General features: G+C 39.0%; 1 protein-coding gene across 1 annotated transcript in view; it reads left to right on the forward strand.

Moving 5' to 3' along the window:
- Positions 1 to 3,976: 3,976 nt before the first annotated feature.
- Positions 3,977 to 16,461, forward strand: part of pdhx (pyruvate dehydrogenase complex component X) — a 28,019-nt gene continuing 15,534 nt past the window's right edge. The window contains exons 1-5 of the mRNA XM_018664038.2: positions 3,977 to 4,150; positions 6,668 to 6,751; positions 8,974 to 9,074; positions 15,122 to 15,324; positions 16,257 to 16,355. Of these exons, the coding sequence (XP_018519554.1) occupies positions 4,015 to 4,150; positions 6,668 to 6,751; positions 8,974 to 9,074; positions 15,122 to 15,324; positions 16,257 to 16,355 (623 nt within the window). The 5' untranslated portion in view covers positions 3,977 to 4,014. The remainder of the gene's footprint in view (positions 4,151 to 6,667; positions 6,752 to 8,973; positions 9,075 to 15,121; positions 15,325 to 16,256; positions 16,356 to 16,461) is intronic.

Below are 16,461 nucleotides of genomic sequence, written 5' to 3' on the forward strand. Positions count from 1 at the left end.
TTGATGATTGGATGAAATAAAGAAAATTGCGTACACAGACAATATAGTCAATGACTGCTCCTGATTGCATTGAGGTAATAGCTACTGATTGCCATATTGTTACATTAGATGAAACAAGCAAGAACTGCAATTCAAATAAAAGTGCATATCCATCATATCCCATTGTTCAGATCCTGTGTTGTTCCATTTTTCACATGGAGCAATCACACTTTGTAGTTTCTCTAGAGCAGCACTTGTCACACATATGTACTTCTAATTTGGAATTGATGCCACTTTGAGTTGATTTGGACAGATTTTGGGGGATTTTTTTGAAAAAGTTGACAACACATTTTTTGATGTCGGTCACCGTTTTTGGTGTCTGCGACAGGCGGTGGGTCATCGTTTGGAGTCAAGTCAAGTCAAATTTTATTTATATAGCACCAATTCACAACAGAAGTTATCTCGAGGCACTGTACATATAGAGCAGGTCTAGACCGTACTCTATCTTATAAAATTTACAGAGAGAGACCCAACAGATCCCACCATGAGCAAGCATTAGGCGACTGTGGCAAGGAAAAACTTCCTTTTAAGAGGCAGAAACCTCGAGCAGAACCGGACTCAGGGTGGGCAGCCATCTGCCTTGACTGGTTGGGTTTAGTGTGAAAAAACTACCAAATTTGAGATCCAAATTTTTCACCTCAAAGTCAGTAAGGGCCATGTTTTATGTCACTTGAATAGATTGACAGGTTTTGGTGACTGAGACAGGGGGTGGAGTCATCATTTGGAGAGAAGAAATGTCAAAATTTCAGGTCAAAATTTTTCACCTCAAAGTTACTCAGGGGCACATTTTATGCCACTTTAAGTAGATTTGGACAGGTTTTTGGTGAATTCTTTCAAAAAGTTGACACCACAGTTGTTTGAAGTCATCCACCGTTTTTTGTGACTGCGACAGCCAGCGGGTCATCGTTTGGAGTTAAAAAATGTCAAAATTCCAGGTCCAAATTCAGGTCCGTGGATTTGGACAGGTTTTTAGTGAATTCTTTGAAAGAAGCTGACACCACAGTCGTTGATGTCGGCCACTGTTTTTGGCGTCTGCAACAGGCGGCGGGTCATTGTTCGGAGAGAAAAAATATCATAATTTCAGGTTCATATTTTTCACCTCAAAGTCAGTCAGCGGTATGTTACAAATGATTAATGTTTCATAAAAATAAGAATTATGACTATAATGCTTAAATAACAAGGGAGAAGAATTCTATTTGATAGCTGTGAAGCAAAGTGCAACTGTTATGCAGCCACAGGCAAATGAGGTAAAGCATTATGAATTGGATTTGTGTATTATTTGACCTGTACCACACTGTACCACCACTCATTATATTTCATTACCATAGCATTAAGACATTGTGCATATATTGTATATTAACTTTAGCACAAAGAGGTGAACATGGAAATTAATGATAGTTTCAATGGAATGCTCAAAAGCATATAAAAGGGACGAGCTTCTGAAATCTGGCCTCGCTTTCATTTTTGAATAATGGCGGATGCTGCTACAAGCTGTGATATGGGCACATGTTTGATGTGACTGTCTGAAGATAAGTGAGCAGTTATGCAAATTGTCTAGACTGATCTAACCTCTGCAGCACAAAGAGACAGGAGCTTGATTTTCCTATAGCAGACCACTGCCCTATGAATGCAAACCCCCAACTTTACATACCCATAGCCTGGCAGGGCACATGTCAGCTGCTGACATTTGATTCAAATCACAAGACTTTAATATGCATAACGTTTTGTGTTTTGTGTTTTGTGTTTTGTGTGTGATTCTCTGAGGCATGTGACTTTAGTAGCTCTCAAGAATTACCTGAAAGTGAGAGAGGATTATACACCTGAGAAATTTGGGAAATCACCGTTAAACCAGCGGAACAAGTATTTACTGCACTTGGTTATAGGGCATTGGCAGCAGGCACCAATGGTACGTAGGCAAGCATGCACCCAAACTGGTTGTAATAGATCTGGGAAGGAAGAAAAACAATGATATGCACCTGAGAAGAGATATTTAATCCATGTGTCTCACTTTAGTAGTGACTGGTTTCATTGCACAAAAACTGCATTGTAATGAGAATAGTACAGACAACTGTCTAGAAAGATGGCAACAAAATGTATGGACAGGTAAAATGATCTATTTGCCTATAGTAGGCTGCAGAGAGGAAACAATGACTGCATTTGTTTTTGTCAAAAACAATATAATCAGTCCACAAGTGACTTTATCTCTCATTGTCAGAAAATTATTTTCAGATTTGAATGAGCCATGCTATTTTTTTATTTAAGAGGGAAAACATTAATTCAATCAGATAGATGCCAGAGGAAGAACAGGGAAGTGATGAAAGATAGCCTAAGCACAGGCATAAAGACACCCAGCTGGGATTTTGTGTCTGTCCCATGCCCGCTCACTGGAGCTATTGTGTTTTCTCTTGGCAGATACACAGGCCCAGCTTATCAGGACCCTTATCATTTTCTCTTCACACTCAAATGGACCTGTGAGGCATTCAGCCCAAACTGTGAGTTGGACAGATTAGAACTGCGTCAGTGATGCAGTTTTACTTTTTTTGGTTGGCGTGCTGTGTTGCAGTTCACTACCCATTTAAAAACAATACATTTCTCTATTATCCTGTCAAAGGAAAAGTAACATGCAAGTGAAGGTATAAAGGTAAAACTAACAAAAAGTCACAAGTGTAGATGTGCTAGTGATGAATCAATAGTTAGGAACTGAAGGACTCATTCTGCATTTACATTAAATAATAGCCTGAAATCTCTGTGCTCATGTAAACAATACTGGCAGGTATTTCTTTTCTGCATTGTTGACAAGACCAAAACTTGAGGAAGTATTTGTGATAATGCAAGAATGTTTCATTATTAGTTTCCTGTTCAGATGTTTGTACTTTCCATTAATGTTTGTTTCCCCCGTACTTTTTACCATTATCTCACCCAATAACTTCCTTGTTGGCACACACTGTCACAAAAATTAAACACAATCAGTGTATTGATTTGCATATTGTCACACATGCTTTTTTCAGACAAATGTCATGTTTAAATGAGTAATTGTGTTAAAAATTACATGTGTAAACACATTTCTTCTCACATCTGACAAACCCACCTGTGATTAAATTTAAATTACAAACATCACATTTAAAAACAACAAATGATAGCGACTGAATTAATGTCACAACACAGTACTTTCTCATCTTGACATGAATGTTATTCTTCCCACAGGTGAGAAATTAGCAGATGATGCTGTGTGCAAAAAATGTCTTTGGACACATGAAACTATGACTAGCTAAGTATAGATTTAGATGTAATAATTTCCCATTCTCCCAACAAATAAAAAACTAAAAAATAAATGAACAAAATACATAAATATTTATTTTAAAAAATGTTTAGCATTAGGAACACCAATTTGATCTACTAAATTTCATTGAATATAAGAAAATAGGGCTTACCTTATTTTATTTTATTTTTTTTATATTTATTGACTGATTTCTTTATTTCATATGTACAATTTTTATTTTACACGCATTAATTCCAGTCATTATGTAGAAGCAGCAGCAGCAACAACAACAACAAATTAAGTCAAGCTTAAATTAAGTCTTGTGACAGAATTTAAAAAGAATTTAAATTCTGTTTTAATCACAAGTTTTAATCACTTAACCACTGTCACAGGACGTTGTGCCTTTGTACCAGCAGGGGGTAGTCGCACTGGGGATGTCGAGCTGAATGCAACAGAAGAAGGACATAAACGTCCTCGAAGGACCCCAGAGAGTTTCTTCTTTTTAGCCTACTCGTTTATATCTAAATCATTTAATGGTGCATTTTCTGTTCAATCTGAAAATTCCCAGAATTCATTGTATTTACATAAATGTTTTCTGGAGTTGACAATTGTGATACGAATATTTATATTTTGTAAATTATGTCATCCTCCCTCCCCGTTGTTTTGCCATCAGGCATTCAGTAAGGGCACGGCTCACCGACGGTGAGGACGACAACATGGCGGCCTCCTTGCGTCTGGGTCGTCAAGGAATTTTATTTGGCCTCAGACTATCTAATTTAATAAATGTTTGTGGGCCGACAAACCCATGGCAGGAGCAAGTCAGACACTTCTTTCAGTCGCCGTGGTTCCTCGGTGAGTGCTGACTGTCTAATATAAGGATAGAGTGTTGTCCTTTCCTATGCTGACATTTGCTATTATCATTTTCTACCTTGGTTAATCGTTTAATTCAGCTACTTCGCTGTCTTTTTCCAAAACATGATAATTAGAAACAGTGTTGTGAAATGGAAAGACTGGTGTGTCGCATTCTATCTTGAACAGTGTTTTTCTTCAGGTGTCGGGGAGTATGGGTGTTAAAAGAGAAGAGGCTTAAAGAAACCTTGTCGGAAGCAACTTGAAATAGGCGTGACCTGTCACCCAAAAGCAGAGTTTGTGTTCGGTTCGGTCCAAGCCTCTCAGCTTTGATCGTAGACTGTAGGTGACTTGTGCCATAAGCTAGCAATCAGAAAAGCCTCTGAAATAGCTCACAGAGCAACATAACACAGAGACCCTCATCAGTCTAGACTGCAGCCAGCGTTAAATAACTAATACATAAATCTCCCTTTCTCACGTCTGTCAGTCTGGTGGCCTAGAATGACCTTGTGCCACCTGTGGTTTCTCATCCTTGTGAAAGTAGGCCTATTGGTTTGCCATAGTTTTAACTTTTCAGGTTGTACTAGATCTAAATTTGAGGTTGCTTTTTTGGTAGTCAAAAATAATTTATTTACAGGATATATAAATGGAAAAGCTGTTTTCAGAGGAGGTGTCACTGGAGGTAAATTGTAGGTACTTTTAGTAACATCAACAACGGTTCAGTTCTTTTCAAGTGTCCTAATAAACCTTGACACTGTGCCAGAATGCACAGTACCAGGACAGTGAAACCAAAGCTAAATAGAATTCAGCCAGTACTGTTGTCACTACTTTAACCTATGCTTTTCTTGCTTTGACATGTCAAAAATTCTTCCATGAATAAAGGACTGGATCCAACGATTGGACTACTCTAATTGACCCTCTCTATGGCAGGCATTTGTGCCATGTCAAAGCAAGAAAAGCACATTTGAATAATATTAATGATGTCTGCATCCCATTTAGGTGCACCAGAGTTGGGGCTCTGGGATGATGCATGCTAGATCACTGACAAGCCCCACTGGAATTGTTAATTATATTATTTGATGAGCCAAAATGTCTGTGGTGAAAAAGGTCTGTCATGTCTTGAATGTTGATGAGACTATGCTGACTGTTATGGCTTAATTAAGATGGATGATGCTGATGAAGTTTGAGACAGATCATTTAGTCATTTCACCTGTTGTCTTCTGTGGTTTTACATCAATCTGTGTTCCATTACTGTGTTTGATAAAGTGTGTAAATGGTATAGGTAAACCACCACAATCAGGTTTGGAAAATGAATAACAGCAACACACTGATTAAAAGACCAATGAGTAATATTTGTTTAACAGAACGTGTTTAACAATTATTCCCAAAGTTCTAGGAACCATATGAATATACTGGTTTATACACACTCAAGTTTTGTGACATTGCCCAGTATCCAGCAGATGGCAGCATCACACAACATGGCCAGAGACCAAATACATTTTTTGTTAAATTTATTGGCATGAGGCATAAGCAGTAAATCTTACAAGTCCTAATGTACTTTATTTTGAAGCCTTAAAGAAACTGACTAAATTTATTTTAGTTTTTTTATTATTATTATTTTAGTTTTTATTTTATTTCATATACAGTAGCTTGATGGATTTTTAAAAATTAGTTACATTTTGGTTGCAGGTTATTCAATCAAAAACTGCTGGATTGACAGGATTACATGCCAGGATTTTTTTTCAAATCTTGTATTGGATTAATAACAATTTGCACAGTAAGTGCACAGTGGCTTAAAATTGCCTTTGATCTTACATTTCTTTCAGTGATTTTATTTGGTTTCTGTGGTGAAGACATATCTGCCTGTACAAGCAGCATCATATCTCAAGAACATTTACTGTCTTTTGTCTATCGTATCTATATCACTTTCTATAAATCATGCAGTTCACTGAGCATGTAGAATACACTAAACAGCTCTTTTTGAGCTGTGTTATCTTTGAGCAGTTACAGCTCTTTCATTTGCAGAACCGCAGGCTAGTTGTAGTAAAGCAGTGATAGCACTGCAGCTTGGATTCGTGCTTTCCTCTGGCAGCCTGAAGACCCAGTGTCCAGTACAGTTCTGTGAGCCAGTTGAACTCTGGCCTTCTGAGTGGCTACAGCTGGTGACAGCGGGGTTCTTTGATGGTAGCTCAGAGGCCTGTAAGAGTACAAGTGCCACTGCAGCCTCTGGTGCCATGTCAGCCAAAATCACAATTACATAAGTGACCTGCCAGCATTCTTCTGTCATAGTGGGACTGTCTCTTCCTGTGCTCTTCAGCCAAGCTGAGCATGTTGAAGCCCCTGAGGCCAAGTGGCAGTCAAACACTGCTACATCTGGGCTTTTTACTTGATTTATTTTGGCTGTGGGAAGGCTCTGAAAATGATTTCTGTGGAAATATTTCCACTTTACCTTTAAGCCGTATGGCCCTGACATTGCTACTGCCTCAGTGTAAATTATGTTATTCTCTTTCTATCCTCCAGGTGTCACCCCACTCAAAGTGCAAATGCCTGCCCTCTCCCCCACCATGGAGGAGGGAAACATAGTCAAATGGCTAAAGAAAGAAGGTAAAAAAAAAAAAAAAAAAACATAACATTTTATTCGATTTTATCAGCTCTCATTGCCACATTACCTTCTGCTTGACTTCTTTTAACTAACCTGCTAAAACTACTGTGTGGTATAATTTGTTATACAAAGGGACAAATTACTCACTTTATTTCTGCATGTAGTTCTTTCCGTTCTCATTGATGCTACCTTAATTTGAATGAACCCTCCCCCACCAACTCTAACAGTAACAAGCTCTGCGTCGGTGTGCATCAGATTAAAAAGCTCAACATTTATTTTTCCCACAATGATGGACCAACAGTAGCACTAATCAGTTACTCCATGACATCACTTCACTCTGTAAGGCAGAGGCCTGAGCAGTGGAGCACCTGAGGGCCTCTGGTGGCTAATTGGCTCAAGGAAGCACAGCAGTCACTATTCATCACTGCTTAGCAACTCTGCTCAGCCATGCGCCTCAGCCACACTCTCATATATCAGGAGGCAGCACACTGTATTCTGATTGGCTGCTCTGCTGTGTTGCCATGTGCTTTTGTGATTTGGGGTGAGATACGAACACGTATGTGCAAGTGAGAAGGGGATAGAAGGAAAAATAAATTCTCAGCAACAAGGAAAACACATTGGGATGCTACTACCCAAATTCATCTTCTTTTTTTTTTTAAGAGAGCTTGCAAAAAAGCACTTATTTTTCATGATGGTAACGTGATAAACTGTTTTACTGTGGAATCTTATGTGAAGAAGTGTTTTTTGTGGTGTAGAAAGCAACCTATTTTCTAGTTTCCTGAATTAGAATTTAACATAGAATCAAAATTTTTCTCTTGAATTTTAAGAGAAGCTGTTTTTCCACATAACCATTTTTATGTTTCCATCACAACATCAAAACAAGATCAGCATTTTGATTTAGTTGATTTATTTGGGCAGGGAAAAAATGCCTTTGTAACTATGTAGTCTAAATATTTTTTTTCTGTTTTTTCACACTGCCTTTCTGGTAGAGCAGAGGTGAAAAGGCTCGGGGTCGCCTGTTTAATCTTTAATATTGCACATCACACCTAACCCCTGGGGTCATATGATGTTAAAGCCTCATACAAGTCCAATCTTGACTCCACTACTGCTTGCGCTCAGGGGCTTCCAACGTCAATACTGCCTCTGCTCTTTCCAACCGTCCCCTCACCCATCCCCATCTACTCTTTCATTGACCCACCCACTTTCCTTCCCACACATCTCCCTACTGTCTTTTTCAATGTAGGTATTAATTTGAAGTTTTTAAAAGATTTTTTTTTTTTTTTGCCTTTGTCATAGCACTGCCCTTGATTTTCACACTCTTTGCTGTGTCCCCAGATGATGCACTTCCCTTACAGCTTCTTCTGGCAGAAGATAGAAGCATGACCAGATGTCAGATCTGGATAACCCTTGACCTTTAACCCATATAACTTACCTTTTCCTCACATCTTAACACTTGTCATGAAGAGGATTCAATCACTGTACATTGTCTTCATTATCTAAAGTTAGCTGGGGGCTAGAATGTAACCAAATTTAACTTAATTTAAAAATTATTGATTCTAGCAAACATTTCCTGTACAAATGAGCTGTACATGAGAGCAGCAGTGTTTCTTCTGCTCTTCTTTTTGTCCACGGAGACAATGAAGCCCATTTGTCTTTGTATTTCTGTATTGGAAGCCCATTTGAGCTGTTGCACAAACAAGTGTAGCTCAAAATGGATATATGAGCATGGAAGAACTGAGGCAGTGGCTCCTAATTGCCATCCTCTTTCACTGCTAAGCAGATGCTAATATATTCCAGTTCTCTTATGTGGTAGACCAGTGGGAATGTACTGGGACTCTAAGGATGGGCCAAGATCTCGCCTTCTATCAGATACACTTCATTTCCGTATCTTACATTCTTTCCCATGAAACATTGATTAGGCCCTTAATCTAATATGTCTGCCAAAGCCAGAGCTTAACCTTTTTGTCCCTTCAGTGGAATTTTTTCATTTTTATGGCAACTGATTTGTTCTCTGTGTGTGAAAAGCCTCAGAGAAAGAGTAGTTGTTTTGATCAAGCTACCAATGATTATGATTCATGCGTTCCTAATCACAGAAGAAATGAATCATCGTTTGTACTTAAAACTTTCATAATGCAAAGATTGTTTGGGAATTAGATGCTTAGAATGCCATATAAATGTATATATTCTATTGAAAGTTCTCAGATGTGTCTCTTTACCCCTTCAGGTGAGGCAGTGGCAGCAGGCGATGCTCTTTGTGAGATTGAGACTGACAAGGCTGTTGTTACAATGGAATCTAATGACGACGGCATCTTGGCAAAGATCTTGGTGAGTGAGCAAAAACGCACATAAACCTCCTCTGAAAGAGATGATTAAATAAGGTCAGTTATTTGCAAATAATAGCCATACTCAAGCTGAGAATGGTTCTGTTCACGACTATAAGGAGAGGTTGAGTGTGCATTTAATGTTGTGTATTTAAGTGGAATTTTGCATTAAGAAAATCTCTTAAAGATGAAAAGGTGTGTGTTTTTGATTTATTTGCTCTGCAGTTTGCAGTTCGTCTGTTATTATGCCGTCAGACTATGTAAAGTCAGCAATTTGCAGTAGTTATGCTTATGTTTTTAAATTCAGTTTATCCACATGCAGTGTAGTCCTGTTAATGTTTGTGTGTGAGTCTTTTAGGGTTCCTTCGTTGCCTATGCTAATTGGCTACGCTTGTTAAATCTGTTTTCCCTATACAGTGACAGCAAAGCTTTGACAAGGTGTCTTCAGTGACAAATACTTCTCTCCTTCCATCCCCCCATTGTGCTGTTTGTTGTTTGAATTTTTAATAGGCTGCCAAAGACCAAGCGATCAGTTGTCTTTCATCAGTACTCCGCCACATGTTCGCTCCCCTGAACAGAAAGATGAAGATGCTTTATCTTTCTTTTTGACTGATCTGCAAGAGATCTGAATACTATGTGTAAAATGGAGGTAATTTAAACAAGATGTAACTTCACTTTCTCAGTTTCCCTATTTTAAAAACTGAGGGACAGTGGTGGAGGTGTTGCTGTGTTTGTTCCCATGCATGCACAAGAACCCACAGCCTTGCTCCATGTCACAGAGACATGACATGTTTCTTGGCCGTGTAGTTTTGGACACGTTCACGTTCTGGTGAAGCCTGAGTGGAGTAGGGTTTAATTAGGCGATGTGTTCATGTGTGCAACCTTAACAAAAAAAAACAAAAAACAAAAACAGATACGCAGCCAGTCTGCACCAGCAGATGCACATAACAAATTCCCATGATGAAATGAATTAATTAATTATCAGAGAGATGAGTGTTAATTATAAACCACAGGTTTATATCTCCTTTTTCCTGCCTTTGACTTCACTTGCTTCCATTCCACCACATTCCCTTACTCCATCCTTGTCTTAGCTACTGTGGGGATGAGGTAGTTTCCATAGCAACCACCCAAGAACTGGGGGTAAGGGCTTTGGAGCTGAGGCTGGCAGAGAAAGATGGTCTGCATTAGATAAGCCCCCTAGCTCTCTCTCCCTCACTCTCTCTCTCTCTTTGATAGAGAGTATGTGTATAGTTAATAAGAAAAACAGCAGCTTGTGGCAGTATTTCAGAGATTTGTACACTCCCCTTACATGGCATGGGCAATATGGCATCCACTTTGTCTGGGTCAGAGTACATTAGCCCTTAGTGGTGTAATTGTGGCTCTCCAAGCACCCAGTAGGTTTCTAATTTAAAGGCTACCGTAATTACCCGCCTGTGGCCAAATGACTGGACAGGCTGCAGTAGACGTGGAACTTCCTGTGCTCCACAGGGGTTATTTATAGGGGTCAAGTACTGCTATGGCCGTCTACCAATTTCCAACCATGGCTCTTTGGGATAAGAGAATGGGGGGAGAAATCCTGCACATATTGAGATATAGGGGTTGGGGGCAGGAGCACCAGCACCCTGAGCACCAATTGCTGTACCTCATCATATTCTTGCTGCTTTGCTCCACCTTGACCCGAGGGCTTCAATCTGAAAATCTGCCTTGGGTACAATCAATCATTTCTTGTAGGAAATGACACACATGTTTGTGGATACATAGACACTCATGGTTCCTCTGTGTTCAGATGTATTTAGAGATGAATGCTACCGAGCATGAAATGGAGAATGCTGATTTAAAAAATAGATTGATAGGCAGAGGAGTCTGGATGAATTGGTGATTGATATCATGAATTACATGGCAGATAGGACTGATAGATAGATTGTTGAATAGATGGATAAATTGATGGAGATATCCAACACATTTTGCGATACTGAACTGTCAGTTTCCCATTCATCACTCTCTTTCCCCTCCTCTTTTCATCTCCACACACTGTCATCTAGGGGATCAATTTAAACACAGCTATGTGTCTTCTAAATCAATAGTTAGTATAAATCACTCTCTAACCTTCTGAGGTCGAAATGGGTGAAAAGCCTGTCTTTGTCTGTTCCAGAATATCTAACCCAACACATTTCAAAACAAGAGTTCATAACCTGTAGGGTTTTTCAGTAAAAGACATATTTTTCTTCAAGAAAGACCAGCAGTGCTTTTGGGAAACGTGGTGAGGTGACATGTTTACGATATCTTGCCTTCAGAAAAAGTAGAAAGTGGAGAGTGACAGAAAATATAGTAGTAGTAAAACGGAAATGACCCTGTGATAAAGGTTCCTTGACAGTTTAAACCCAGAATGTCACAGTGATATGGTTAGAAAGCTAAACAAACAAACAAACAAAAAGACTTGATTTTGTAGTTCTAAAGTGGATTGTGTCTTTCCAGTCACATTGGACTGGCTGACTATTGTTGCTAAGACAAAGGCTGTTGCTGCAATTCTTTTTGTGTGATATCTGTCAAGCTCTTTTGATCAGAGACAAACCATGTCTCACTCCCTAAACAAGATCTCTTTAATTGTTTCCCATTTATGTGCATGGTATGGCTAAATCTATCTCCGTTATGAAAAAAAACCTACTCACATATTATACAACCTTCCACTGTGCACTGTTTGACCATACCATGAGCTTATATCCCCTGTAACAACTGACTGACAAGCCTGAAATTATCAAGTTTTATGGAATGTAAGTAAAAAGCCTCACAGCTACAGCATCCAGCAATCTGTTGAAGTTGAAAGAAATGTTAGTAACAGTTGAGGCTTAAGCTTATTGTAACTGAGCTGTTCAGACTCTCAGGGGGCTTGTATGGCTGTATGATAACAGTTTGGTGATAAGTAGGTTAAACCTCATAAATGCTCTACTCTCACTTTGTGATATCATTAGCCTTGCTGATGGGCTCTGAAGAGGTCCCTTATGAGCCCTGTCTGAGATCTGTTAGACTTTTCACAATGAGAACGTTGCCATTGAAATAGCTAAGGACTGGATCAGGCTAACAGAAAGTCATTTCTTCACGGTCATGAGCCCATTTATGTTAAGCACCAGAGGAAAAATGGCTGTGAGGACATGGCATGAAGATCAGAGGTCACACATTACCCAATTATTTAATTCAGGGTTGGCCACCCATTCATGTAGAATGGTTCAGCGTAAATTTGATTTCAAAAATTGTGTATTCTGTAATGCATGAATTTTCATTTTGTTAATTGTGAAGAGTATACTATTTACTTCCTTTCACCTTTATGCAGGTTTACACACTGTACCTGTTCAGAGTACAGAAGAGTAAATATTTCTTCTGCTCTGACATGCTCACAGTTAAGATGGGATTTTACTATTGGCTTTTTCCCTGACAGCAGCATCTCTTTGGGCATTAGTGAAACCAACCCTGGCAAATGCAGTGGCTATCTGAACCATTGCAAACACTGAGGTGTGAGCACAATTTACACTTCCCATAGGTTTCACTGTGTTCTATAACCATCTGATGGCAGTGTTGAGCCCCACACCAGTGCAATGTACTAAGCATCTGTTTATGCAACTATCCACCATGCATGCTGTATACAGTGCATATGATTTTATAATGAATATCCACCCAAGTACTATAGTAGCAGTCATGTGTTTGTGTGTGTGAGACCACCCCCAAAGTGGTGAGCTGTGAAACCACTCTTGGTCTTTCTGATGTAGTTTGTGTTTAAATGTGGTATATATTTTGTTTTTAAAACTTTCACTTTTCTGCGAATGCTCTTCTTGGGAACTGTTTTCTTCTTCAACATTCTGATCATCAGTACTCTATGGCTGCAAACAGCTTGGAGCATAGAGAGTCAGCTGCAAAACAGCATTAAATTCACAAGCTAACTATTCACTCTAAAGGTCACCATTCTTTTAAGGCTGCCAATCTCTCTCCACTTGCAAATGTATTTCCTCACACTTTACAAGCAAATTACAGAAACCACATTTTTGGTTGGGTGCAAATCTTTTTGGGTGGGTATAAATGATACATTCTTTTTAATGTGATATCAATTTTTTTTTATATATTGTGTTGATAAACTGGCAGCATAATTATGACTCACTGTCTTATGACCTTTTGCTATTTTGCAGCTATTAAATGATGTGTGTGTGTATGTGTGTGCGCGCGTGTGCGTGTAAGCATTTCACACTGCAATGAATACTATATTATATATAATCCCTTCATTTGGTCGTTTTGGTTTCTTTAGGGGTATTTCTTCTTCCTCAGTTACACACAAATATCTTGATGGCTGTCTTAACATCATATCATGTATCACTTGTGTCATGATACCACTCTTGTTATGGTAAATGTGTTGTGTGTCTACTCTGTCCCACGTGGAAAAATCCCTGTGGGGCTGAAGAGAGGGACTTTCTGTGGAAATTTACAGAAGTCTGGATTTCCCTGTGCAGCCTTTAGTCTTTACCCTCATGCACCACTTCCCTTTTACCAAGAGATGTGCTGTAGAGACACAAAACAAGATAGGCTGAACACACCATTGCACGTACACCCATAAAAAACTAACTAAAAAACCACACACACACATACATATAACCTAGGAATTAATCTTAGGCTAATTAAAAAATCACATGATAGCAGTGGACTTTGTTAGTCACACATTAGACCCATTATTTAAGATCTATACTTATGTTAAAAGTTTTGTCATTAACACATTTTACAACCAGGAGCAGATTGTTGTTGTGTTGGCTGGTATATTGTTTTAATTGGTTAGAATAGGTTTGCGCTCACCATCATCAATTAGTTTGTTAATTACTGTGCAGAAAATATTCTACTGTAAATTCCAATGTAGCCAAGGATATATGATGCTCAGATACCTTACCTTAGTTACCTTAGTTATCTTGTTTTTTTAATAAATTGGCTGTAGATAAATGTTAAATGTTACTACCTTAATTCAACAGTACTTTGGACAGCAGTGCTACTTACTGTCTCAACCTGCAAATTGATCTACAGGTTCATCTTTGTGTGTGTGTCTCCGTAACCTTGCAGCAATACAGTTAGGTCTACACTGATCTAAAGCAGCACAGAATAAGCATGGAGGTACAGATCTCTCTACCGGTGACCACAGGTGCTCACATATTCTGCTGTCCTTTCCAGTTAGGTGGATATGGTTATTAGAGTGCTGCTTTTGATTTTGCAAGCCTGCTAGAAGGAGGGGGTGCGAGTGGAGTATGTTGATAACTGAGGATTTGTTAATGTTGCTCACAGTTTGCACAGTTTTATTGTGAAATGATATAATTATATTAATTTCAGGTTATCACCTCTTGGCTGATCAGTGGTGTTGGATTATTGAGTGAATGAAGCAGCACAGCAAGAATCAGATTACTTTTTGCCATTTTCCTTTTCTTCACCTTCCTCTTCTCTTCTTGTATTGAGCTGCATCTTTAAGAGACAGCTCACCAAGTGGATAGCCTTTTAAAAAGTGATGAAGTGCAGCAGCCCAGCCCTGTGTATTGTGCCTGGCCTTTCATTTAGACTGATCAATATTGACTGAGGAACAACACCTTGCACAGCTTGGGGAGAGAAACGAAAGGCTTGCAGTGGATTTGGATTACTCCGTAACAAGATAGTGAATCAGTGGTTGACAGCTTTGGACAGCATGAAAACACATCCATTGCACTCCAAGAACCTATTCCAGCACAGCTGGGTTTTTTGTCATTTTAACAGAGGGAGAAAATGGAGTGATGGAAATTGATGTGAATGAGTAGGCAGTGTCATTTTTCAAGAGGCCTCCTACTAATGGCTGTCAACAGGTTTATCCATTCACTGACCATGGGTTAACTGATTAACTTAAGTATCACTTTCCTTTAATTTATTCTTTTATTCTTTGCTTCAGAATTATAGAGCAGGAGACCTTCACCTTTATTCTAACAATTTCAGTTGCACTTGAAGTGACTGAACCTGTTTTGCTAATGTTTCCCTCTTACTGTATAAGTACCTATCTCTTTACAGATGGAGGAGGGCAGTCGCAATGTACGCCTGGGCACTCTCATTGCCCTCATGGTGGAGGAAGGGCAGGACTGGAAGCAGGTTGAGATCCCCCCTCCAGATGCAGCAGCTCCATCTGCAGCTCCGCCTGCTACACATGCAACCGCTGCTCCAGTTGTGCCTCCTGCTGCTCCACCTCCTCCACCAAAACCAGCTACGTCAGGACCGTGAGTGATGCCATTTTTCATTTTAACTGTCCAAATCATACATATCTACTGTATATTTTTATTAATCAACTCAAAGGGAATTGCTAATACCACTAGAGTGAATAAGGGGCTATACACACACCAATATAGCTATAACACAGGGCCTGGGCAGTGGCATATGTGGACATCTAAACTTGCATTTTATGTATATCAGCATTATTCAGACTTATATGCTGTTAAGGCCTTAAATAAACTTGATTTTGTTCGTATGTCGCTAATACTAGAGAATAGAGCAGTGTTCATATTAATCTGGTCATTCCAGTTCATTTTAAACACGGTTCTTAAATGAATCCTCTGTTGTTAAAACAGCCAACAACCAGTTCCAAGTCAACTTGCTGAATAAGATGATCTCTCTCTATTCTCATTTCAAAATGTGTGAGATCCTACCCAACCCTGTTTACACAATAAATATTCTTGTGGAAAACAAAGGAGCTGCCACAGAACAAACAGGGCCTATTTGTTTTGCAAACATTTTACGCTGAGCCCATCCACATATTCAGATTCACGCCTTGGCTGCATCAGCTTGACAGGGGTGAAAGATGAAAGGTGCATGTGTTGTGCAGTAAGCATGATGATCACGAAATAGATGCAGAAATTGATTATATTAAGGCAGTCAATCTTAATAATACTAATGTTTGACAGTTTGACACTAACTTTGTTCATTGTTGATGTAAGTAAAAAAACTGATACTGCGCAGCTTTGCCTTTGGCAGTATTTTTATTGGTATCTTTATAAGTACATTTACTGATTACTATTTTTTAACATTAACAAATAAAGGTAGAATTTGACTGTCTCTATAATTATGAACATCAGTATTTTTTAGCATAAGCATGAAGTTTAAAACTCAAATTGGACTTAGTGCATAATTTTCATCCTCTCTCCTTATTGTTCAGCTTACGTCTGAGTCCGGCAGCGAGACACATCCTGGATACCCATGGTATAGACCCAAAACTGGCCACACCCACTGGACCAAGAGGACTTATCACCAAGGAGTGAGTATGACTGATTGAGTTTGCCTCAAGTCTCACTACACGCAAGTTGGGCTCTTCCTAATGCATCAGTGTAGGATACAGAATCTCACAGATTACATAACACACT

This window comes from Lates calcarifer, linkage group LG10 (assembly GCF_001640805.2).
Source record: "Lates calcarifer isolate ASB-BC8 linkage group LG10, TLL_Latcal_v3, whole genome shotgun sequence".
In the NCBI taxonomy this organism is placed as follows: Eukaryota; Metazoa; Chordata; class Actinopteri; family Centropomidae; genus Lates; species Lates calcarifer.